Below are 26,743 nucleotides of genomic sequence, written 5' to 3'. Positions count from 1 at the left end.
AAAGCTAAGACTGAATTAGTATAATGTGAATTAGGCATAAAATAATATATATTTTATATAACAATCACAATTATACTAATCAAATTTTTTTAAGTATTTAAAATACAAATTTTTGAAAATAGTTTTCTCTCTGAAGACAGAATCTGGCAGTAGTTTGAGCTATTTTTGTTTTAGGTTAAAAATTACATAAGAGACTATAAGAAGCACTTGTACCCTATCGGTGCTCCTGTGAGAGACTGACACTGGGAGATGAAAAGTATGTGCAAATCTAGGCTCCGATTTTTTTTTTTTTTTTTGAGACAAGTCTCTCTTTGTCACCCAGGTTTGAGTACAGTGGTGCAGTCTCGGCTCACTGCAACCTCTGTCTGTCAGGTTCAAGGAATTCTCCCACAGTAGCCTCCCGAGTAGCTGGGACTATAGGCGTGTGCCACTGTGCCCAGTTAATTTTTGTATTTTTTGGTAGACATGGGGTTTCACCATGTTGGCCAGGTTTGTCTTGAGCTCCTGACCTCAAGTAATCTGCCCACCTTGGCCTCCCAAAGTGCTGGGATGTTACAGGCCTGAGCCACTGCACCTAGCCTCTATTTTCATATTATATTCTGAATCCACACACATTTTATAAATTTCACTGCTACCATTCTAGTCGAGGCTACCATTATCTTTGCCTGGATTATTGTAATAGTCTCCTAATTGATCTCCCTTCTTGCCATATCCCCCTGCCACAGGGGGTATGCTGTTTACATAGCAGCCAGAGTGGGCTGGGTGTGTATATGTTCTACTTTCTTTGAATTGAATTCACTTTTGAGTGTTACACTCTTAGGAGTTTTGTAGATGCATACAGTTGTATAACCACCACCTAAATCAAGATACAGAACGGCTCCCCAGATTCTCTTACACTACCCCCTTTGTAGTCATCCCTTTACTCCATCCCCACTAATCTATTTTCTGCCCCTGTACTTCTGCATTTTCCAGAATGTCCTAGAAAGGGAATTCTGTAGTAAGTAGTCTTTAGAGCAGGCCCTTTAGACTATACATCTGATCATATTAGCTCCATAATCAAAACCTGCTAATGGCTTCCCATCACATCCTCCTGCCACTGCCTCCCAAAGTGTTGGGATTATAGGCATGAGCCACCATACCTGGCCTTTTCCCAAGTTTCCACGTTGCTCACTCCTTCCTTTCATTCAGATTTGTTATCATGTGTCGCCTCATCATGGAAGTCTTCCACCTGCCTGTTACCCTGTCAGTTTTTATCCTCATACTCTACCTCATTTTTCTTCCTAATATTTGTCTGCCTAACAGTTAGTCATTAGTTTGTTTATTTTCTGTATTCTCCTACTAGAATGTAAACCTCACAAGGGCAGGAGCATTTTTTTGTTACTACTGTATCCCTAGCACTTAGAACAGAGACTCTCAGTAAGTAATTGTTGAATACATTAACCGTTAGGCATACCAATGGAAGGGGTTAAGATTCAGAACTAGGATGTGACAGCCATTGGTAAGAGACTCCAGCTGCAGGAAGTCCCGGCTGTCAGGCAGAACATGGGATTCCACCTTTGTAAGATCCTATGACAGATGGTGAGTGCATTGCCTTGACATAGAGGTAGAATCAGACGAAAGTTGGGAGTGAATAGTATTTCATTGTGCACTGACGCTAGGTAAAATAACAGTTGGCATTAGGAAAGCCTCAGGGGGTGGGGACTTTAGCTCTCTGGAGGCGAGCAAGGCAGGTATCAGTCAGGGGCTATTCTGTGTGAAGTATCTGGCACAGTACCAAGAGTGCCACAAGGCAACTGCACACAAGCTTAGGAGAATCAGGCAGGAATCTGACCCAGGTGATTATTGGAGCCTTACAGATAGGACTTATTTTCTCTTGGGTGAGAGCTCCCTAACTTCCTCCTGAGATCAACACTGGTGCTGGAGGGAAAGCCTGCAATGGATGCTGAGCATAATGTTTGGGTACTGGTCCTTGTGCATTCACCATTTGTTGAGTTAAATAGTGGACATAATACAAGTAGACCTCAAGCGTTGAGACAAAAAGAACTACAGAGTCTGAGAAGTAGCCTTTTTTTTTTTTTTTTTTTTTTTGGAGACTGAGTTTCGCTCTTGTTGCCCAGGCTGGAGTGCAATGGCATAATCTCGGCTCACTGCAACCTGTGCCTCCCAGGTTCGAGCAATTCCCCTGCCTCAGCCTCCCAAGTAGCTAGGATTACATGCACATGTCACCAGGCCCGGCTAATTTTTATATTTTTACTAGAGATGGAGTTTTGCCATGTTGGCCAGGCTGGTCTCGAACTCCTGACCTCAGGTGATCCACCTGCCTCGGCCTCCCAAAGTGCTGGGATTACAGGTGTGAGCCACTGCATCTGGCCAGAGGTAGCCTCTTTTGTTTGGTTTGTTTTAAATTTGTGTATTTGTGACTTAATCTGTAATTGTTTACATTCAAGCATTTGAGTAGGATTAAACCTGTTTTAGATTTCCTGAATTTATGCCTTAATTTTATTCTTTCTTGTTTTCAATTTTTTGATGCTAGTGATGGTTATTAGTCTTAAAATACTATGGTCTACAATCTTTATTTAGCTATAAGAGTTATTAGGGAATTAATTAAAGGTGACATCAATTGCAAATCCCACTGTTTTATGTGCCAGTAAGAAAGAAAAAAATGTTGCCAGTGATGCGGTACTTTCTTATCACTTAGAATTTTTGTTTTCAACTTATTAAAGAGCTTTTAAAAGACTTATTTAGACATAGATTTTTATATACCGTTCCTGGTTTTGGCAGTACTGCTTGACATGTGAAAGGCAGTATTTTCTACGTACTTCAGCAATAGAACAACTTCATCTACTTTGTGGTTATTTTCCTTTTTCACTTGGTTGTTGCCTTACAGGGAAAAAAAAAAAAAAAAGAATTGTGGTCGGTTCTTCAGTAATGAATATGTGCTCCACTAATATTAATTTTATGCCCTGCTGCTCTTTGTGCTGCCTTTCTACATTCACAAAAAATTTTCCTCCACACGTAGTACCAACAGTGTACAAACCTTAATTCAGAAACAATGCCAGTACAAAGAACTGGAACCATGTGTATGTGTGTGAGTGTGGGTAGACAGTGTCAACTATAATGACCATCAGCAGGCTGACCAAAGTGGTAAAATGCCACCAATTTAAAATGCTTCCCAATTGCAGAGATATTAAAATGTAGATCTTGGAATTGATGAAGTTTGATGTCTTCATTATTGTTATACATAGTTTTGGGCATCCAGTATGTTTTAGGCATTATATAGAATATTAAGGGATGTAAATATTTTTTAGGTAGCTGTCAGGTTTCTCCCAGATAATCTCAGTTTAAAAGCCTATTTATTCATTCCAAAGGATAATTTCTTGAGAGGAGATAACTCCCGTAAAGTTCAGCACCAGCAGCAGAGGAAACCCAGGAAAAAAACCAAGCCTCCTGCACTAACCAAAAAACACAAGAAGAAGAGAAGGCGTGGACCTCGTCGACCCCAAAAACCCATTCCGCCTGCAGTCCCCCAAGGGAACCTCAGCATGCCCGCCAGCGTCTCACTGCCAGTGGAGGCCTCTCAGATCCGGTCAGTGGTGGCCTCTCAGATCCGGTCAGTGGTGCCACTGGCACCTAATTTTTCTTTACATTTTGGGATTCTTCTCAGAAGATCTAGCTTCATGTGGTTATTGTAAAGTTGTCACTAGGCTACAGAAACCATTTAGTATATCAGCTTAGATTTTTAAAATAGTTTTTGGTGCAAATTTTACCTGTATCTGGCTGTATTTGATCTAAAATTAAGCTTTTGCTTACACTAAAGAGAACAGATGCTGAAACTGAGTTTAATTGTATATTCTCAACTTAAAAAACATTTTTTTTTCTTGAGACCAAGTCTTGCTCTGTCGCCCAGGCTAAGTGCAGTGGCGCGATCTCGGCTCCCTGCAACCTCTGCCTCCAGGGTTCACGCGATTCTTCTGCCTCAGCCACCCTAGTCTGGGATTACAGGCGTGTGCCATCACGCCCAGCTGATTTTTGTATTTTTAGTAGAGACAGGGTTTCACCGTGTTGGCCAGGCTAGTCTCGAACTCTTGACCTCAAGTGATCCACCTGCCTCGGCCTCTCAAAGTGCTGGGAATACAGGCATGAATCACTACACCTAGCCTCTTAACTTTTAAAACTTTTGCAGAAATTCCATATATGTTCCAACAGAAGTAGTCCATCAGAAATATGAGGCATTATTTATTTTGGCAGGGTTAAACATTTTGACCAGAAGAATGAAGCTTTGTTTTAGCTAAGCATTTCAGTTTTACCTGTTGTTAATTTCAGTTCTAAAATTATTATTTCAACCAGATTTGAAATTCTACTAAAAAGCATTAAGACACACTTGATACACCAAATTGTGATTCATTGTACAAATTTGAAGTAAAAGTATTACCTAGTAGTTGTTGTTGCCTCTCAATACATGGGTGAAGGTTGCAGAAATATGTGACTGCATATGGTGAGGCCTGTATTTTTGCAGTGATTCTACTTTCAGATTTCCTTATTTTAAAATAGGGGAGGAGACACTGTAAGTTAGGGTTTCTCATGTTTCTGTTGAATATAAAAAACCTAAGACCAGGTGCGGTGGCTCATGCCTGTAATCTCAGCACTTTGGGAGGCCAAGGCGGGTGGATCATGAGGTCAGGAGTTCGAGACCAGCCTGGCCAAGATGGTGAAACCCTATCTCTACCAAAAATACAAAAATTAGCCAGGCATGGTGGTGGGCACCTGTAATCCCAGCTACTTGGGAGGCTGAGGCAGAAGAATCGCTGGAACATGGAAGGTGGAGGTTGCGAGATCATGCCACTGCACTCTAGCCTGGGCGACAGAGCAAGACTCCGTCTCAAAAAAAAAAAAAAAAAAAAAAAAAAAAAAAAAAAGAGGCAAGGCATTGTGGCTCATGCCTGTAATCCCAACACTTTGGGAGGCCAAGGTGGGTGGATCACCTAAGGTCAGGAATTTGAGACCAGCCTGGCCAGCATGGTGAAACCCCGTCTCTACTAAAAACAAACAAAAATTAGCTTGGCATAGTGGTGGGCGCTTGTAATCCCAGCTACTCTGAAGGCTGAGACAGGAGAATCTCTTGAACTCAGGAGGTGGAGGTTGCAGTGAGCCGAGATCGCGCCATTGCACTCCAACTTGGGCAACAAGAGTGAAACTCTGTCTAAAAAAAAAACCTAGAAGACATTAGGATTGGCTTTAGCTCAGGTGGTTACTTCCTTACTTTCCATCTGTCTAATCCCTGTGCTTGGGTTCAAGACCTGCCGGGACTTTCTGACCTTTAAATAAAAAACCTAAAAGACATTAGCTTGTTTTTTCATTTTGGTTTTGTTTTTTTTTGAGACAGAGTCTCCACCTGTTGCCCAGGCTGGAGTACAGTAGTGTGATCTCAGCTCACTGCAACCTTCGCCTCCTAGTTTCAAGTGATTCTCGTGCCTTAGCCTCCTGAGTAGCTGGGATTACAGGTGTGCACCACCATGCCCAGCTAATTTTTGTATTCTTAGTAGAGACAAGGTTTTGCCATGTTGACTAGGCTGATCTTGAACTCGTGGCTTCAAGTGATCCCCACCTTGGCCTCCCAAAGTGCTGGGATTACAGGTGTGAGCCACTGTGCCCTGCCTGACATTAGCTTCTTTTCATGTTGAATGAACTTGGCTTGGTGGTATTGATGTGAAGATAATGGGGGAGTTATGGGACCAACAGTGTCCTCTTTCCCAGGAGCCCATCCACGCCAGAGCTGAGTGCTGATGAGTTGCCGGATGACATTGCCAATGAGATCACTGACATTCCACATGACTTGGAATTGAACCAGGAGGACTTTTCAGACGTCCTGCCACGGCTACCTGATGACTTACAAGATTTTGATTTTTTTGAAGGTATAGTCAATATTTTGACTCAAGGAAACTGGTTTTAAAAATGAGTTTATAAGAAAAGAAATAGTGTTTTGAGATGTGTTTGTCATATTCCTCCTCACATGTAATGTCTTTCACTGTAGATAGGAAATATAATACCACTGCAGCTATTTTACCTGTTTCAGAAGATAAGGAATGTGCAGTTTGTTTAACCATCTCATAATTTGCTGACTAGGTTTATAACTTGTTTCTTTTTTCTTTGGAGACAGAATCTCACTCTGTTGCCCAGGCTGGAGTGCAGTGGCACGATCTTGGCTCACTGCAGCTTCTGCCTCCGGGTTCAAGCGATTCTTCCGCCTCAGCCTCCCGAGTAGCTGGGATTTCAGGCATATGCCACCACGCCCGGCTAATTTTTGTACTTTTAGTAGAGGTGGGGTTTCACAATGTGGGCCAGGCTGGTCTTGAACTCCTGGCCTCAAGTGATCCACCGCCTTGGCCTCCCAAAGTGCTGGGATTACAGGCATGAGCCACCACACCCAGCCCAACGTTGTTTCTTTAAAGTGAAGACTTTTACTTTATTTTTGAACAAAGACATCTTGAATATGACTTTTTTTTTCTTTTTTCTTTTTTCTGAGACGGAGTCTTGCTCTGTCGCTCAGACTGGAATGTAGTGGCGCCATATGGGCTCACTGCAACCTCTGCCTCCCATGTTCCAGCGATTCTCCTGCCTCAGCCTCCCGAGTAGCCGGGATTACAGGTGTCTGCCACCATGCCCAGCTAATTTTTATATTTTTAGTAGAGGCAGGGTTTCACCATGTTGGTCAGGCTGTTCTCAAACCCTTGACCTCAGGTGATACACCTGCCTTGGCTTCTCAAAGTGCTGGGATTACAGGCGCCAGCCACCGTGCCCAGCCAAACATGAGTTCTGAAGTCTTTTAGAACTTGCCCTAGTTTTATACCCCACCCTGTACTTCAACTGAAGTGCACTTTTCCAAAACGAAGTTTGCTTAATCCTGCCAATTCCCCCATGCTTTCAGGGGAAATCTTTTATACTTTTAGAATGTTTCTTTCGCCATTAAAAATCAAATATTTCCATGGTGATTAATCAAGTTCCTAACAATAGATTTTTTAAATATTAGAAATGAAATCAAAGTAGGTCCATGGGCTTCCATTTTATGAAAATTAGTAAGAAATGCGAAAAGAATGAGGGGAAAGGATTAGAGAGTAAACCAAAAGCATTTTGAAAGATAACCCATGAAATGAACTGAGAGCTTAGTGTTGTGCTAAAATAGATGTATGAATTTCTGTGTTTTAACCTTCCACAGCTGCCCTCCAGCTGGGAGAGTCAGGAGTAGAACAGGCAAGGTGGACCTGTTCTACACAGCCTTTTATCTCAAATCCAAGTTGATATATGTTTTCTATGTTAATGATGATAGTATAATTTTAGGTTAAAAACACGTGTAATCACATAGTCACCATGAGTTTTAAATTTGTAATCCTTAGAATTCCTAAGAAGTTAATACTTTGATAAGATGGTTTTTGAGATGGTTTTCAGTAAATCAACTGAAGATGGTGATTCAAATTCCTAGATAGCTGACGTTTCAGACCCTGTCCTGCAGACCATTATTTCACTTTTTCCCTCCAATCAAAATCTTGGAAACTTTTCTTTTCAAGAGGGACTCTTTTTAAATAGAATATTGTTTAAAATAATTCAAATGTATGATTTTTGTGATGTGGAACTGGTAAAAGCTCTACTGATTGTTGATGGCTTTTGTTGACTCAGGGAAGAATGGAGACCTCCTCCCAACTACCGAAGAGGCTGAGGAGCTTGAACGGGCCTTGCAGGCTGTAACTTCTCTCGAGTGCCTGAGTACCATTGGGGTCCTTGCCCAGTCAGATGGTGTGCCAGTCCAGGAGTTGTCAGATAGAGGAATAGGGGTGTTCTCCACAGGTACTGGAGCTTCAGGAATACAATCCTTGAGCCGAGAGGTGAACACAGACCTAGGGGAGCTATTGAATGGGCGTATAGTACATGATAATTTTTCTAGTCTAGAGCTGGATGAGAACCTGCTCCGTTCTGCTACCTTGTCAAACCCACCTACACCCCTGGCAGGGCAGATCCAGGGGCAGTTCTCTGCCCCAGCCAACGTTGGCCTTACTTCTGCCACTCTGATCAGCCAGAGTGCACTTGGGGAGAGAGCCTTCCCAGGACAGTTTCATGGACTTCATGACGGCAGCCATGCCTCCCAGAGGCCACATCCTGCCCAGCTGCTGAGCAAGGCAGATGACCTAATCACCTCACGACAGCAATACAGCAGTGATCACTCACACTCCTCACCCCATGGAAGCCATTATGATAGTGAGCATGTGCCGTCTCCCTACAGTGACCATATCACCTCTCCCCACACAACATCGTACTCTGGTGATAATATGGCAGCTACCTTTTCAGCAGAGATGCCCATCATGGCGCAGCACTTGCTCCCAACCCAACTTGAGGTGCCACTTGGAGGCGTGGTAAACCCCAGAACTCACTGGGGCAATCTCCCCGTCAACCTTGGAGACCCCTCTCCATTTAGCAACCTTCTCGGCGCAGATGGTCATCTTCTTTCCACTTCCCTATCCACGCCACCCACCACTTCGAACTCAGAGACCACACAGCCTGCCTTCGCCACCGTGACCCCCAGCAGCTCCAGTGTGCTTCCGGGGTTACCACAGACCAGCTTCAGTGGCATGGGGCCTTCTGCTGAACTAATGGCCTCCACCTCTCCCAAGCAGCAACTCCCTCAGTTCAGCGCAGCCTTTGGCCACCAGCTGAGTTCTCACAGTGGCATTCCTAAGGACCTGCAGCCCAGCCACAGCTCTATAGCCCCTCCTACAGGCTTCACAGTAACAGGTGCCACAGCTACAAGTACCAATAATGCATCTTCTCCCTTTCCCTCCCCTAACTGAGGGTGTCTGTGTTTGCAGGCAGGTGGGGAACCCAGTGTTTTCTATCTTTGTTTTCTCTTTAGCACCCCTCTCCCCTTTTCCTAAAGAAGATATAACAGATAGGGATCAGAGGGGCACCCCCCCCTTCCCAGTTCAATGAGTGGCCCTGCAGTGGACCTCGCTACAGTGTTCACATGTGCTCCTTAGCACTGGTGCTCATTCCCTCCTGGCAGGCCCACTCCGCCCCAGTGGTTTCCTTAGTGGTTCAGCACAGTGACTGGATAGGATTGACTTTTAGCAGCAAGTCCTAGAAGTGGAAGATACCTCAGAATACCAGTGCCCTTTACTATTTCCTAGTATTCAGATCAATGCTTTCCATTCTATTGCCAGGTTTTTACATAGGTGGTTCTAGATAGAATGATCTTGTTAATTGAGTTCCTGTAAAAGAGACAGCAAATGGTGTGTGGCAGGTCAAGACTCTGACCTAGCACCAACTGCTAAACACCACAGTGAGGCCAGGATTCCATTCGTAATTGTGATCATGTTTAACTAAAAGAAAAAAAATGTGTCTTTTGACTGCCTGTGAGTATGCGTGTGCCCACGCGTGTGTTTTTGTGCAGTGCAGGAAGCAGCTGTCCCATTAGTTTGGTTTTTTTTTGTTTGTTCCCCCCGCCCCAGTGAGTATAAGACTCTTACTTTTCTCCTCTCCTACATCTCACAATCCTAATAAGGTTGGTCCTTCTTTTCCTCAAGTTTCCTGAATAGGGAGGGTGGTGGGTTGGTCGTGTGAGTAGCACAACCTTTTTCTGCTAAAAGTTAGCCCAAGAAGAAACAGAACATAGAAAGCTTGGATTCCCGTCAGTGAGGCAGGGATGTCCTGAAAAGCTTGCCTGGGATGACTGCACGCTGCCAGGGTTCTGGGGCCTGATGGTCACTTTGTCTTTTCAGACATATGTTTGTTTCTAAATCCCTCTCTCATGGAATACATTTGCAAGATGTAATTAAAGAAAATATTTTGATGTGAAAAAGCAGGATAGGTCAGATAGATTTGAAAAGATGGGATCTGTGAACTCCTTGATCCATCTTTTGCTTTTGAATTTTTCATGTTTACAGTAGTGATTCTTTGGTAAGATTTGTAAAATGTTGAAGACACTTGTAGAATCAGTGTACCAGTTGTGAAGTGATGTGTAATATCTGAAGGATACACATTTTAAAGTTTCTTTCAAAGCAGAATATGGAAATTAGATATAAATTTTATTCGCCCTTTGGTCCTTTTAAAATAATTTAAGTACTTGGGTTTAAGTAAATTTGAAAATAGTTTTGGGAAATGTTTTTAAAATACCAGGATTTTAGGGATTAAAAATCATATGGGGTAGTTTAGGAAGTTCGTGACTATGAAATGAATTTGTGAGGTTTCTTGCCTATCTTTTTTTTTCCCCCAGAGAAGGGTGGAACTAGATTTTAAAGGCATCTCTACTCTGCTTTTGCCGAGTAGTTTCACTGTCCCTTGAGATACCATTGGCTATTTATACCTGAGTCTAGTCTAATTCACATATATATATTTTAAAAGTTAAGTAGAGAGAACATACCTATTGATGTGGTTCAGTAATTCATTTGTCAGGGAATATTTGATCTTAATTCCTTTCTAATAGGTAACGATTGGATGTATTTTCCTACTTCCTGTATGTAATCTCTTTATGCCATGCTAGTTCTAACCAGTCCCTTCTTTTGAAAGCTTTTCTTTCTCTGCTTTTTAAAGGAATGATGGTGATCAGCAGGCATTATGCAGATACCACGTGCCTGAGGTTATGGAGGGGAAATGTCACATGACTGTATGAAATCATTATATGCCCTATTTTGTATTTATTGATGTTTCTTTTTGTGGGCCAAAAATATGTTTGTAATATATTTAGTTTTTTTAAAATCATGGTAATTGATTGGAAGATTTATTTTTAATAGCTTTGCCTTTTTTGCAGAGTGCAAAATTTCTAAATTATAACTTATGTCATAAAGCAAAATTATATTTGGTATCACCATAAATTTCTATTCTGAATGGTGAGAACAGATAATTTGAATATTTCTCACCTGTGAATCTATATTAGTAAGCTTTTTTATTTTAATGTACTGTAATGAAGTGGTCACGAGTAGTTACCTCTGCTCAAAAATGTCATTTAGTTTGTTAAACTATTTTCACAACCATCATAAGCATCACTAGATAACTGTCCATTCCCAGCAGTTCGGTTTAGTCTCCATTGTGTATTTAAAGGTTGTCGCAGAGCAGTACATTGACTTCCTCATCAGCCCTTTGACAAGGAAGGGAAAGTCGTGGGTAGTCGATTTGAACTTTTTCTGTCTATTTGTCCCTCATGTTAGCTGCTTGAAATTTCTTTAGTTATGATACAAAGCTGAGTTTGCAGTAAGTTGCACATTTTATTGTTTGCAATTTTCTGTTTTATGTGCATTTAAAAGCCCTTCTCTGCTTTCTAGTAAGGAGGCATGAAATTATCAGGAATGTTGCTAGTTACAGCTTCACACCAAAAACTTTGAGTAAATACATTTTCGTTTGGATGCCCATGATGAAAGCTGAGGAAAGTGGTTGAGGAATTATCAACAACAGACTTTTCCTCTATTTTATCTAGTTCAAAACAGATATCAAAGTTTGCAATTTGCTTTGCCCTTGCTGTTTCTTATGAGTCCCTTTTTGGAAGAGAGGAGAACATCTATAAGCCCAGAGAGATCTGTGTTTTTCTTTTACTTAATAGAGCCATTCTTGTCTATTAGTAGTAACTTTGCTATTAATATGTATAGAAAGGAATGAAGTGTCTTTTACTCCAGGAATATGAAAATGAGTATCTTTTAAAATAGCACTTATGCTATCACAAGGCAATACTGGAATCAAAAACAAATCTTATATAAGGTCCTGAATAGGTAGAAACCAGCTTTTACTCTAGTGTTGAACCCAGGAGAAATAGTGGCAAAGAAGTTTCACTCTGTTTCTGCAGTTCTTTGGGACTATTTATAAAGGCCAGTTAGATTGTGTTACTGTGATTTAATTTACAAAGTTACTGCAGTTAATAGATACATTCTGTGCTCTGAGAATCTGAATTCCATTCTAATGTGTGATATTCACTGGCTGTGATCAGTAGCATCTGAAGAAAAGATGGGCTTTTTCTCCTTTACTCTCTCTACATAATTATTAATATTATTTTAATTAAAGTACTTAAGACATTGTTTTTTCTTCTGTAAAAATGGCTTAGCAATTTGCACATCTGGGTAGGTTATGTAGCTAGTAAACAACTCATAATAGTAAGTAGCAATTATACTTAACCCACCAAGTGACAGACTATGCAATGGAAAAATTTTCTAATTATCATCACATAGCTTAGACAGGAAAGGATTATTTTCTCTGGTGACCTACCACGTGTGATATAACTGCTTTATAAATGACTTCCTGAGCAATTTCATGTTGGCAGGCAGTGTGGTGTGTCTAGTGTCCCTCTATGAGAAGACTATAATTTAATCAGAAACAAATAGTAGGCATGGGGAGCAAGTTGGAAAGTGAGGTTATTATTTTTTTTCCTTAAAATTGGTGTTACTGTCTTTAGTGGCTTAAGGCTAAAGAAAGCTGATACTTTATCTTTGCCAAATAATTATTTATAAGATTTATTTTTAAATAAGCCCAATCTCTCACCTGAAAGTTAAGAATCATCATTTTCTGTGACTGACACTAAAGCTCTTCCTTATCAGAGATTGTTCTCAATCTGTGATCACAGTCCACAGTGGCAAAGACAGCTCTTTGATTAGGAAGGAAACCATGTTTGGGATGCACAGAGGCACCCTGTCCATACAGTTTTCTTCTTGCATGAAAGAATTGACCTTTCTGTTGACCTATACCATTCTGTTTTTATAAAGTGGGATTAGAATTTGAGCATATCTAGTAAATGCCGTGTGGTCTGTCCGCTGATGCTTGCCCACCGTCTTTGCCGTGCCTTGGCATCCTAGGGGTGCTGGTGATGGTCAGTGGGCATCCTCAGTCAGCAGTGCACGTGTAAGGCAATCTCCTCTCCTCCAGGTTAGTTCAGAAGGTCGCTATGTGTTGGTATTGCAAAAAGATGAGTATATTAACACTAAACTTATTAAGAGGTTTGAAATTCATTAAAAATTAGTTTTCAGTTTCTTCATCTTTCTTTTCAGACTTCTTTTAAAATTCTGTTCGTAATCTGGTATATATAGAAATCTAATATTATGATCTTCTAAATGGTCAACAGAACTCTCCAGTTTAATGAGGCAATTTAGAGGATTCCTTGAAAGAAAATTTAGTCATACTGAACAATCCTCATTTGTATCTCTTTTATTACCAGTATTTACATTGTTCCAAGGATTTTTTTCCTGACAAAAAATATATTTCTCGGGGGTGGAGAGTTTTATATATATATATGAAAGAACACAGATGTTTCCCCCCTCCCAATACATTAACTGAATCTTCACTGGTATTCTGTAGAAAAGTTAAAGAGTTTAATAATGTCTTAACATCTTTATAAATTTTCCTATATTCTGGAGGAAACCAGAATCATGTTTAGTAGATTAAAGTAACATTTTAAATACTACCTTTCCAATAATTTGTAATAAAATACCAGTGAAGGACATGTTTTGATATCTGTTAAGCATTTTTCCCTGACTAATGAATTAGGAAAGAAAACATAAAACATAAATGAATAGTTATGTCTCTTCTAATAAACAGTGTCATTAATGCTGCAGTTGTAGGTCAAATTTAGGGAGCCTTATTTCTAAATAGCATATTCTGTTTTCACTTCAGCCCTTATTTTTTTGTTAGTTTTTCTCTGCACTGTGATACAGAGCTAATAAGAGGAAATGTGACGTTTCAGAGAGAGAGCAAGCAAATTGGGTTTGACATTTTTTTAACCCTATGTTCCCCAATACTGGGGATATTTGGCTACTTTGAACAGCAGTTTTTAGTGATCTAAAGTTTAGAACAATACTCATATAAGAGAAAAATCTATCTAACTCTCAGTGAGCTCCATAGGGCAGCACAGCTTTCCATCTTCTCTTTCGCCTTCTTGCCTCTGCCCACCACAGTCGTGAAGAATGCACATGCACACATGATCTGTACCCATCCCGGCCGAAGAGTCATAGAATCCTCTTCTTTCACTTGTTTCTTTTTTCTTCGTTTGTTTGTTTTTGTTTGTTTGTTTTTTAAGCTGGGGACCACTGAAGTAAGCTCTATATGCACCCAAAGTTCCCCTTGGAAAAATTTTCAACACGCAGTGCAGAAGGCTCCAGTGCAGCTAAATGCCACACCATTGGTTTTACTTGGGGGAATAGACTGATTTGCCCTAAAATGACTCCAACCTGCATCATTAAGGTACAGTTGGCTCCAGTGGATTAGTGCTGAAATGATGGGAAGTCTGACACTTGTTGACATTGTCTTCATCTGTTTGGAAGGGTTGAATCTGTTCCTCTCAACAGTGATAGTTCTTTTCACTGTATAGTATTGAGTATGTCTCAGGGATTCCTTGTGGAAATTAGGGCAGTTTTTAAAATAAGAAAATAGTTTTAAAAGAAACTAAAGGTGACTCATCATTGAAGAGAGCGGAAGAAAGAGGAAACATTTGGTTTTGTAGCCCACAGTGTCTTGCATAGGACTTTTTCCTTTCTCCTCCAGGCTCTCATCTCAGCTTCAGAATACAGAATCCTTTCCCATCACGCACAGCTTTAAAATTTTATTTAAAAATTTCCTTCCCCAATGAGCTTTCAGAATACTTATTGTAGATTTTAAGAGAAAAGGTATATTAATTTATGCTATTAACATCACCTCATAAATTATAAGTTTTATACTAAAGCTGTATTGAGTGTAATGAATTATGTTGCCTATGTGTTTAATAGCTAAATATATATGAGCTTTTTTTTTTTTTTTTTGACAAAACAAACTAGTGAAGCACCTTTTTACACTGGATCTCTGCCGTGTCAAGGTGTATAGCTATCCTTTGCTACCTTGCAGATATATAAAATAAAAGGATATCCTGGGGCCTCAAAATATAGAACACCTTTAGACCATTTATAACTGTTCCTAGAACTGTTGAGAATCATGTTCTTTAGTAAATGATCTGTGGTTTACACTTAAGATGGCTAGAAGCTTAGTTACAGGGTACATAGAAATACATAGATCAAGTAAAACTCCAACTACTGTAGCTGGAATTTGTAAACTAAGTTTGTAAGACCTCTTTTATTTCCTATGGATTTATTCTTTAATTTACAGTTTATTCTGTAAGTTGGGAAGTAAAATAGAGAAAATAATAAGTCTAGATGTTCTCAGTGTCTTATTCAGGAACTTTTTATCCCTCCTCACTAAGGAATTCCCACTGTGACTTTAAAATAGAATTAAATTACTCGTGTGCATGTATATGTCTGTATTTTTTACACACATGCAAAAATATACATTGGGGGCACGTGTGTGAGAGATATGAATGTGTGCTTATATAAAAATAGATAAAGGTAACCGAATGTATTGTAGAAACATGATTTATTTAGTTGAGGGTATTGGAGTTACTTTCTCATTGTCTCTGTTGTATAAATACACCAAATTAATCATTATGTTATCTTATGTTAAAAGGCTAGCTCTGATATCATGTGCATTTTATGTTAACCTTTGGATTAACTTATATTATGCTATGTTCATAAAATGACATGAGAAACAGGAGGTTCTAAGATCAGCCTCTCACTTTCGAGCATAAAAATAAGAGAGAGAGACAGACAGCCCCAGACATGAGCTGTGTTGTGGTGATGGGACCAGAGATCTATTGAACCTTTTTTATGTTAATTATAGATTTCTTTATATTCGAGTAAGAAAATATTGTTGATCATCTTTTCTTGGTGAAGTTAAGAAAAAGTATAGGCCTTTCATAAAGAATTTTTGGAAGGGGCTGCTTTGTTTAAGGAGTTGGTGGGATCATTTCACCGTGCATATTTCAAAGCTGGGGTGATTTCATTTATTTCCAAAATTTTTCAAAAAACTTTTGCTTAGTTCTGCTGTTATTTATTAACTTAAGAGTGCTCCCATCCCCATATTTTAGCTATAGGAAAAATTGTGCTACCCCGATTCATATGGAATTAAAAAAATACATCCCTTTATTTTGAGTTTTAAGTTGTTATTTTGCTATACATTTATTACTGGAGTATCTGGTGGTCTGAAATAGTCAAAATTAGAGTTGTTATTAAATGTTCCAATGACATTTATTTTTAATACTTAAAAAATCATGTACTTTGAAATATGTCAAAGCAACTTCTGATAATATACCTGAATTTGTAGTTGTCTCTTGAGCATCATTTACTTCATCTTAGATATAGTGAAGACCTAGGAAAGCTCTATATGCTGTTCTTTTCTACAGTTGTATTTTTGCAGCATCTCCTGGTTTCATTCACTCTTGTGTTGGGATTTTTTTTTAAATCTGCATATTTCTTGTACATATGCATGCAAATGAAAGAAGGGAGTTTGTACTGGTGCCATTTCTCCCTTCAGTTGCTGGTTAATGGGATTTGCTAGAAAAAATTCTCCCGGTTGAAGGGTGAAAACAGACCCTTATGTGTATATCTGTACAGAGATGTGTATATGGGATGTGGTGGCACTTTGCTGAATGTGAACTTGCCTTGTCAATGGAAAGATTGAAAAATATTATGTTTATTTATACATTTGTATAAATCTATATATACACGTATGTATATGTGTGTGTATAGATAAAGCTATATACATATATTTCCCTTAAAAATGTGTGTGTATAATAGGTAAACAGCCTTTGTTAAGCAAGATTAATGTCTATGGAAAGTTCTGGATTATTCTGTAAGCCAGAGGAGGTGACAGTCTAGAGTACATCATCAGAACATACTAAAGTGGAAGTCCTTTGGATTATAGTCTTGTTTATGGATATTACACAATGAATGCTTGTCTGAACAGTTCTTACTTGCCAGTTCCACTATTCTTCATCTTCACCACCTTCTACTGGTCAGTCTCTCATCACTTAAAAAAAAAAAAAATTCACACATCATTGTGGTTTTTTTCCCCTTAGTTCTGTCTCTTGTAGCCAGAAGCATTTGGCTTAAGCATATTTCATCAACTTCTCTGTTATTTCTTTTAAAGATCTTTGTCTCTGAAATTTTCCCAGAAGATACAAGTTTTGGTAATATTATCAATAGGAATTTTGAGACTTGGGCATTCATCTTTGTCTCAAAAACAAACAGAAAGCCAACCTTCAAATAAAACAAATTTGAAAGTTTTACCTCAATAATTTGGGGACATTTTACTTAAATTACAAAAGAACATAATTATGATTTTATGATTGATATTAGTGTTAGGTTTATTTCCACACTTACTGTCATTAATTTGTCATTTACATATTTTTATTTGCTTTGTAGTTTAATCATAACTTCACCATTTACATTTTAATGGAAAGCATACAAGGTCACATGTAAGCCTCTTGAATTCTGTAACTAACTCATTTTTCTCATGATGAAACTGCTTTGATGAATTCCTGTGTGATGAATTCTGCTATATTTTCTTTTGACTTTTCTCAGTTTGTGACATTCTGTATTTGCTGCAGCTCTCTAGAAAACTTGCATCCCTATATATTGTGCCTTTAAAGCTCTTATGCACACACAGACAAAAGTGTATATATACATGTCAGAGCATGTGTACATATGCTTTCGTATGTACTCACACAGTATGTCTCTAGTATATATTGTGGGAGTAGATATATAGATATTCAAAGGCAATGAAATATTGCTCTCTAGATATATATGTATATAAATAGTGTTGATATAACTGTATATACACATGTATATGTATGAGTTTTAAATGGCAATCTTTTACATTTAGCAAAATGCTGCCCCTACTGGAATATTGTCACTGCAGTGGCAGTTGTATGTAATGATTTAAAATACATTATCAAAAGTTATTTAAAGAACATTTAAAGTCTCATCTAAAGACATCCACACACTATTTATTTATCTTCCTTTTCCTTCTATTGTTGTGTTTTTCTTAACTGAAAGGGAGACTGTCATTTTAAAAATGCCATCTGTCCCATGAGAGTAAGAAAGAGCTGGAGATTCACTTGAGGAGCTTTGTGCATTTTTCCTCTCTCTGAAGTGGAGATGTTCCACAGACCAGACCGTTGCAATCCTAGTATTTCCATTAGTGTATGTCAGCCACCATCTCCTAGATCAACTTAATTCACCAATTTGCCTCCTCCTTTCATTAATAAATAATGATTATTGAGATCATTTTGCCTGGGGGAAGTTAACCACTCTCATGCTGCAGGGAAATATATCACCTAATTGTTATTTTGCCTTGTTCAAAATTCAAATTTGAAAGAAGGCAGCTCTCTCGTGAAGCTGTCTTAAGCACATTTTAGTTAAGGGCCCTCCCAGACTCTTTTTTCTTTCTTTCTTTTTTTTTTTTTTTTTTTTTTTTTTTTGCAAGTTCCAAGTTGCATGTGCTTGAAATAGATTTAATTCTTATTCCCCACAGTTTCAGGTATTTTTCATTAGTACATCAATTTGACACACTGAATGCAAGACTATTAAGGAAGAACTATTAAATACTATTTTATTTTGTGAAGAATTGGCAGCAGATTACATCTCAAGAACTTGCAGAGAGAGGAAGGTAGATGGACAATCCTAAATTGTAAGATGTTACAAAAAACAGTGAAGTAAGAGTACTCCTGAAGACTAAAATAGAGAGGCTGGGGTTTGAGCCGTTTTACTGAGTAGCTTAGCTGGAACCTGATATCAGAAGTAGCCTTTAACAAAAAGCCTCTTGGCAATTGTATGGTACTAACAACTAGAGTACTGAAGTGTAAGTTGAAACCAAGTTGCAGTGGGAAATCAAAGGTGAGGTAGCTTATTTGAAACCAGCAAATGAGACAGGTTGGACAGTTTTAAAATCTCTTCTAACAAAGAAACTGCACGGTAGCAAGGACTAGCGGTTCTCAAAGCCCTTCTTTTTCAGTGTTCTCATTCACCTTGGCACACAAGTATGTTTAACAGGCCATGCATTAAAAATAAATACAAAAATATAAAAGCCGCTTAAAGGGAACTTACAAACTGAGAATCTCTCCTCTTTATTTGTGTTCATAGTGGCTGCGAGTTTAATTATATGCACAAAAGTTAGGAGCCACTTGTTTCTGCACAGACTGTGGGAGCAAGATGAGGAGATGGGCAGGTTTTGGTAAGAGCCCCCAGTTCTGATGGAGAGGCATACTTGTGGCATTGGGTGCGGCATTGCTGGGGGAGACCACGTTTTGGGAGGCGACTGACTTTTGGTTTGTAATTTCCCTTTAAACAAGAAGAGATGGCTCACATTTTCCATATATATCTCAATGAATGTACTGTATTACTGTTTTAAAAATTTGATGAAATAATAATGAATTGGTCTCCTTTTGTTATCTGGTCCTTGTTTAATTTGTTTAAGGGTTTTTGTATACAAAAGTTTACATTTTTACGTATATTTTTCTTGTGTAAAAACTGATGTAATATGTGTATGAAACACTGTATGTATTATCTGTATATAGTGTGACAAAATCATTTTTCTTTCTTTCTTTTGGATGTATTAATAAATCTTGCTGTGAAGTAGCCTTGTTTTTAGTTTAATTTTTTTTTACTGGGATATTGATGGAAGCTGCTAATCCAGGGTAAGTATTTTTCTGCCTTTATTTGAATACAGTATTTTTTAATATCTTGTGTTTCACCAATAACTCTAGGCAGATATGTTCATGATTTTTATGGTTGAACTAACAATAATTAATATTTGTAATAGCTGTGGATCAAATTCTATCCAAAGTGATTTTTGATATGGTATCCAGCCTTGAAGTTCAATCAGAATTTGCATTTGAAATTGTTATATGCTATAATGGAAGTCTTACAAGCCAGTTTCTATTTCTTTAAATCAGAAGCCTCTTCTGTCTTCATTTTCATAGTTTCACAAATATAAGAACAACTTCATGTTTTATAGCCAAAATTAAAAAACAATACAAAACTCGAAGAAAGTTGTTTTTTTTTTTTTTTTGAAACAGCATCTTGTTCTGTTGCCCAGGCTGGACTGCAGTGGTGCAATCACGGCTCACTACAGCCTCAACCTCCCTGGCTTGAGCTATCCTCCCACCTCAGCCTCCTAAGTAGCTGGGACCACAGGCACGTGCCACTCTGCCTGGATTTTTTTTTTTAATTATTTGTTTTTTAGAGATAGGGTCTTGCTATGTTGCCCAGGCTGGTCTTGAACTCCTGGGCTCAAGCGTTCCTCCTGCCTCAGCCTCCCAAAGTGTAGGTATTATAGGCATAAGCCACCATGCCCAGCCCTTAATTTTCTATTTTTTTGTAGAGATGGGGTCTCACCATGTTGCCCAGACTGGTCTTGAACTGTTGGGCTCAAGCAGTCCTCACACCTTGGCCTCCCAAAGTGCTGGGACACTTTTGTTCTTTAAGGCGTTGATATAGTTTGAATATTTTCGCCCAAATCTCAAGTTGAAATGTAATCCACAATGTAGGAGGTGAGACCTGGTGGGAGGTGTTTGTGTCATGGGGACAGATCCCTCATGTCTTGGTGCTGTCCTAACGATAGTTGAGTTTTCATGAGATCTGATTGTTTAAGAGTGTGTGGCACACCCAACCACCTCCCCCACCACACACCCCCCGTCCACCCCTCTTTTGCTCTTGCTCCTGTCATGTGATGTGCCTGCTCCCCCTTTACCTTCCACCTTCTGGTCTCACTCTCTTGCCCAGGCTGGAATGCAATAGCATCATCATGGCTTACTGCAGCCTCCATCTCTTGGGCTCAAGCAATCCTCCCATCTCAGCCTCCTGAGTAGCTGGGACTGCAAGCCATGCCACCATACCTGGCTAATTTTGTTTATTTTTTGTAGAGACGGAGTCTCCCTGTGTTGCCCAGGTTGGTCCTGAACTCCTGGGCTCAAGCAATCCTCCTGCCTCAGCTTCCCAAAGTGCTGGGATTATAGGTGTGAGCTGCCACCCCTAGCTTCAGGTATGTCTTTGTAGCAGTGCAAGAACAGCCTAATGCAGATACTAACAACTATTTACTTGGAACTGTTTTTCAACTTTCTAATGCTATCTTTTGTTGCTGAGGGAAGCTTTAGTGTAAATGGTTTTGTTGTACACATAGAGGCAAAAATTCACATTCAAAAATTAGTAACCTTTTTTTTTTGAGACGGAGTCTCATTCTGTAGCCCAGGAGGGAGTGCAATAGTGTGATCTCTGCTCACTGCAACCTCCACCTCCCAGGCTCAAGCTATTCTTATGATCACATGTTCTTTAGAGAGTTTCACTTAAAAAAAATTTTTTTTTTGGAGACAGGATCTCGCTCTGTCACTAGGCGAGTGCAGTGGTGCCATCTTGGCTCACTTCAGCTTCGGCCTCCCAGGCTCAGGTGATCCTCCCCCCTCAGCCTCCCAAGTAGCTGGGACCATAGCCATGTGCCACCACCCCCAGCTAGTTTTTGTATTTTTTTTTTTTTTTTGTAGAGATGGAGTTTCACCGTGTTGCCCAGGCTGGTCTCAAACAAGTAGGTTCAAGTGATCTGCCTGCCTTGGGCTCCCAGATTTCTGGGATTACAAACATGAGCCACCATGCCTAGCCAATTTTTTTTTTTGTGGAGTAGTTGAACTTGTTTTCCTTGGACTCTAACCCAGGCATGTTTAAGGTACATTCTAAAATTGTCCTTTGTTTCTCTAAAAGAAGTTAACATTTTGAGGCTAGAAGCAGATAGCCACAGCACTAGTAAAATGGCCACAATAACAGAACTTTTTCCATTTCTCTACATCGGAGATTGACAAGGTATGGAGGATAATACTTGAAATGGATCGTTCTGTTTCTTCGGTTATATGGTAGCTGATTTTAAGCTCTTCTGTTCTTTTCTACTTAAGGTTGCTTCCTTTCTAAGTCTCTGCACAAACTTTTGAGATTGTGCTGGCTAAGTTATTGATTAAGAAAAAAATAGTAGCCTTAGGAGACAAGCCTGTTAGTGTAATATTTGAGTTGAGGCAACATCTTTAAAGGGGTAATGCTGGGATCCTGTGGATTGTGAGTGGAAGCAAAAATTGGAGTTTAGAAGATAATATATTTTTATTAATTCCCCTTCTTTAGTATATCTCCACCTCCTTGTTCTTTCTTCTGCCTCATTAAGATGTAACAATAATTTTTTTTTTTTTTGAGACAGAGTCTTGCTCTGTCGCCCAGGCTAGAGTGCAGTGCAGTTGGCGTGATCTCGGCTCACTGTAACCTCCGCCTCCTGGGTTCAAGCAATTCTCCTGCCTTAGCCTCCCGAGTAGCTGGGACTATAGGCATGCGCCACCATGCCCAGCTAATTTTTTTGTATTTTTAGTAGAGATGGAGTTTTGCCATGTTGGCCAGGCTGGTCTCAAACTCATGACCTCAGTTGATCTGCCCACGGCCTCCCAAAGTGCTGGGAATACAGGCGTGAGCCACTGTGCCCGGCCTAACAATAATTCTTTAAAAAGCCTGTATTGGCTGGGCATGGTGGCTCACACCTGTAATCCCAGCACCTTTGGGAGGCTGAGGCAGGAGAATTGCTTGAGCACAGGAGTTCAAGACCATCCTGGGCAACAAAGTGAAACCTGTTTCTCTTTTTTTTTTTTTTAAGCCTGTATTGTTTAAAAACCTTATTTGCATTAAATTGTACCTTCCAGCAATATGTGGGTCTAAACATTAAGGTGATTTTCTTAGCCTGTTTTGTGCTGCTTTTACAATGCCAGAGACTGAGTAATTTATAAAGAACCAAAATTTATTTCTCACAGTTACAGAGGCTGGGAAGACCAAGATCAAGGCACCAGCATCTGGTGAGGGCTGCTCCTGAGACACTGTGTCCTCCATAGGAGGGTAATACTGTGTTCTCACCTGGCAGAGGGCAGAAGGGCAAAGAGGGACAAACTTCCTCATCAAACTCTTTTACAGTGGCATTAATCCATTCATCAGGGCACAGCCCTCATGACCTAAACATCTCCTAAAATGCCCCACCTCTCAACACTTGCATTGGGGATTATGTTTCCAGCACATGAATTTGAGACACATCAGACCATATCAGTGATGTTATTTTGTTCCTTTCACAGAAATGTCTTCTTGGAAAAGTCCTCTTTAACGTGACTATAGTCAGTTATTTTTCCGACTTCAAATCCCTGTGATAGAAAGATGATGCTCATCACTTAGCACCCTGAAATTTCAGTCAACCTCATGGTAATATGCTATTGCTGTTTCTCCCATGTTTCCAGTTTTCTGTCTTTCTGATCTTCCATTCATTTTTATACACTTAGTTATATTTTTGGGCAGTTTGTGTTAGGGACAGTGAGACACATGAGAATGAATCACAACTGGATTCTACACCCAAAGGATTTTGCCACCTAGTAGGAGAGTGTTGCATAACCATCTGTGCAAACAGGAAAGACACTGTCAACTGCCTAGTAGAATGATAAAATGCTGTGTAAGCTCAAGTCAGGAAGACATAATTTGCAACCAAAGGATAGAGCAAATTTTCTAGAGGAGAGCGATTTCGAATTCCTGATGTCAAGTGATCCACCCACCTCAGCCTCCGAAGTGCTGGGATTACAGGCGTGAGCCACTGCGCCCCGCCCTGAGTAGAGTGATCTGAACAGAGCATCCACAGATGGGCGGTGTTTGGACATTCAGAAATGGAGAAGGTGTTCCAGGTGAAGCGAGCAGCATGAGCAGTTGGGATACCTCGTGGTTTGTGTTAAGGACACTGAGCAGTTCAGCTTCTCTGGAGTCTAACGTGAGGGAGAGGGGTGAGGAGCAGAGAAGCTAATGGGTGACTAAGCATAAGGAGTGTGGAAGGCTGGAATGGGAGTGATGATCAGCGGGGACTCAGGAAATCTAATCTTTCCTCACGATCGAGGTAAGACTGCAGTGAGATGATTTGGGAGGGGGCTACTGCAGTAGTTAGGCTAGATAAGTCGCACCTACTTGTGGAAGTAAAAATGGAAGGAAAGGAGAAATCAAAACAACTTGGAAACAGAGTGATAAGATGTAAGGGGCAGGGGAGAGGAGAGAGCCAAAGATGTTTCACCCCTGGGTTTCTGGAAGAGTGGTGGTGCCAGTGATGGAAGTGGGCAGCATGGTTGTGAACACTGTACAGTTTGGAGAGGGCCAGTGGGTTCTGAGTACACACAGTTTGGCCAGGGGGAGATGGCCAGCTCCCCTTCCGCTAGCACTCAGAAGAGAGGCCCAAGCCGGAGGTACAGATGGCGAGGCTGTGGGCATAGAATTGAATGTTGAAGCCAGCTGTAAACGATCAAGGAAGAAATCTAAGAACATATTTGGGGGAACAGCTGTTATCTATTTATTATTTTATTTTATTTTATTTACAGGCCCAAAAAGAGACCTTAAATAATGTTTCCAGCGTCTCCCAGCTAGCGAATTACGGAGCTGGTATTCCAGTGCTATCAGGCTAGCTCTCCTCTCCGACGCTCTCTGAGGGGTAAAGTCAGCCCCTTTCCCAACCCTGGCGTTGTGAGGGCCTGAGCATGTGCACTTGCCTCCCCCTCACGCTCATTGTAATGACTTCTTGTTTATGTCCCCTTCTGGAAGGTATGCTCCAGTATCTACTTCCTTAATTCCAAAAAGCTCAGTCCCTAGCACAGCCTGCTTCCCAGTATCAGCACATAGTAAATATTACTGAATGAAGTTAGTACTCCAAAGAGACTGAGGGGGTCTAGCGAGAAGCAGTATAGCAGTTGGTTAAGGCTGTGGCTTTGGGAGCCAGACTTCCTACGTTCTAATTTTGACTCCAAGCTGTGTGATCTCAGGCAGGTCATTTATCCTCTCTCTTCTTCAGTTTCCTCATCTGTAAAATGCATTTTGCATTGAGAGGATTACACAACAGAACCTGTGTAAAACACTTCGAATAGTCCTTGGCATATACTAGTACTCGGTAAATTTTAATTATGCTTCTTTTATAACTAGAGGGAAAGACTGAAGATAAACAACATAGGCTAATTCCAGAAGGAAGTGTCCTGGGGAAATGAACAAGAGAACAGAGGTTAGCTGCAAACGAGGAAGATGGAGATAGGCTGAGAGCTTGGGAAGAAATTTCTGATCATAAGGAATGTCTGCTGCTGATTTTTTAAATACAAGAGGATACAGGTAACCAGCATATGTGGTTACTCTTACCCAACCAAGTTTCCAAATATTCTAGGATGCATTCAGTTATGGGAATCCTGTTAGTCGAAAATAGAAGGCCGGGCATGGTGGCTCATGCCTGTAATCCCAGCTCTTTGGGAGGCTGAGGTGGGTGGATCACGAGGTCAGGAGATCGAGACCATCCTGGCTAACACGGTGAAACCCTGTCTCTACAAAAATGCAAAAACTAGCCAGACGTGGTGGTACACACCTGTAATCTCAGCTACTCAGGAGGCTGAGGCAGGAGAATCACTTGAACCCGGGAGGCGGAGGTTGCAGTGAGCCGAGATCGTGCCATTGCACTCTACCTTGGGCAAGAGCGAAACTCCGTCTCAAAAAAAAAAAAAAAGAAAAAAGAAAAATATAAATTTGCCTTTGCTTTGGAACTTCAAAAAATTCTCCTATATTTTATCTTACATACTACAAAGCATCATTTAATGGAAGAAAATATATCATGGTATCCTGACTTAAAGAAGATACTTTGGGATAGAAACTACTTAATAAAATATAGGCCAGGCGCAGTGGCTCACGCCTGTAATCCCAGCACTTTGGGAGGCCGAGGCGGGTGGATCACCTCAGGTCAGGAGTTCGAGACCACTCTAACCAACATGGTGAAACCCCATCCCTACTACATCCAAAAAATTAGCCAGGTGTGGTGGTGCATGCCTGTAATCCCAGCTACTTAGGAGGCTGAGGCAGGAGAATCGCTTGAACCCGGGAGGCAGAGGTTGGAGTGAGCCGAGATTGTGCCATTCCACTCCAGCCTGGGCAATTCTGTCTCAAGAAAAAAAAAAAGAAAAGAAAATATAGAGCTGGGTGCAGTGGTGCACACCTGTAGTCGCAGCTACTCAGAGGCAGAAGCAGAAGGACCCTTTGAGCCCAGGAGTTTGAGGCCAACATGGGAAACATAGCAAGACCCTATGTCTAAAAGAAAAGAAAATATGACTAAGTATAAAGAATTAGTAGATGGTCCTTTATCAGAAGATGTGCATGTCCCGCTGTAGACCCAGCTACTGGGGAGGCTGAGGCAAGAGAATCGCTTGAACCTGGGAGGCAGAGGTTGCAGTGAGCCGAGATCGCGCCACTGCACTCCAGCCTGGGCGACAGAGTGAGACTGTGTCTCAAAAATAAATAAAAAATGATAAAATTAAAAAATACAAACTTTTTCAACATAAGCTCCATCAAATTCAAGATACTTTTGCTAAACTAAAAAGTAGAGGATGGGCGCAGAGGCTCACACCTGTAATCCCAGTACTTCGGGAGGCTGAGGCAGGTGGATCGCTTGAGGTCAGAGTTTGAGACCAGCCTGGCCAACATGGTGAAACCCCATCTCTACTAAAATTACAAAAATTAGCTGGGCGTTTTGGCGGGCACCTGTAATTCCAGCTACTCTGGAGGCTGAGGCATAAGAATCGCTTGAACCTAGGAGGCGGAAGCTGTAGTGAGCCGACATTGCACCACTGCACTCCAGCCTGGATGATGGAGTGAGACTCTATCTCAAAAAAACACTAAATAAATAAAAAGTAGAAATCTAAGAAGCCAGACCATATGTCACCTCCACAGTACATAGACGCCAAATATAGTGTCCCACAATGCTTATTACTCTCAGTACCAATGTTTATTCTTGAAGACTAAAATCTTCCCTCCCCTTTCTTATTCCTTTAATTGCAGTCCTTTCTTTGTACTGGTCAACATTA

General features: G+C 40.3%; 1 protein-coding gene across 3 annotated transcripts in view; it reads left to right on the top strand.

Annotated features, from left to right (window-relative positions):
• INO80D (INO80 complex subunit D) overlaps positions 1-21,170 on the top strand; it is a 100,179-nt gene extending 79,009 nt beyond the window's left edge. Inside the window, exons 9-12 of one of the 3 annotated variants that reach the window (XR_004028017.1) lie at positions 3,369-3,610; positions 5,755-5,912; positions 7,672-18,009; positions 21,158-21,170. Coding sequence is in view for 2 of the 3 variants with exons in the window: in XM_030803946.1 (XP_030659806.1) it covers positions 3,369-3,610; positions 5,755-5,912; positions 7,672-8,837 (1,566 nt within the window). In the remaining variant the exon portion in view is untranslated. Of the gene's footprint in view, positions 1-3,368; positions 3,611-5,754; positions 5,913-7,671; positions 19,458-21,157 lie in introns of those variants that run through there. The other 2 variants (XM_030803946.1, XM_003253978.2) reach the window with 2 other exon arrangements.
• Positions 21,171-26,743: the final 5,573 nt, after the last annotated feature.

This window comes from Nomascus leucogenys, chromosome 22a (genome assembly GCF_006542625.1).
Source record: "Nomascus leucogenys isolate Asia chromosome 22a, Asia_NLE_v1, whole genome shotgun sequence".
Classification (NCBI taxonomy): domain Eukaryota; kingdom Metazoa; phylum Chordata; class Mammalia; order Primates; family Hylobatidae; genus Nomascus; species Nomascus leucogenys.
Note: the sequence above shows the minus strand (reverse complement) of the source record. Positions and strands in the feature narration are given on the sequence as shown.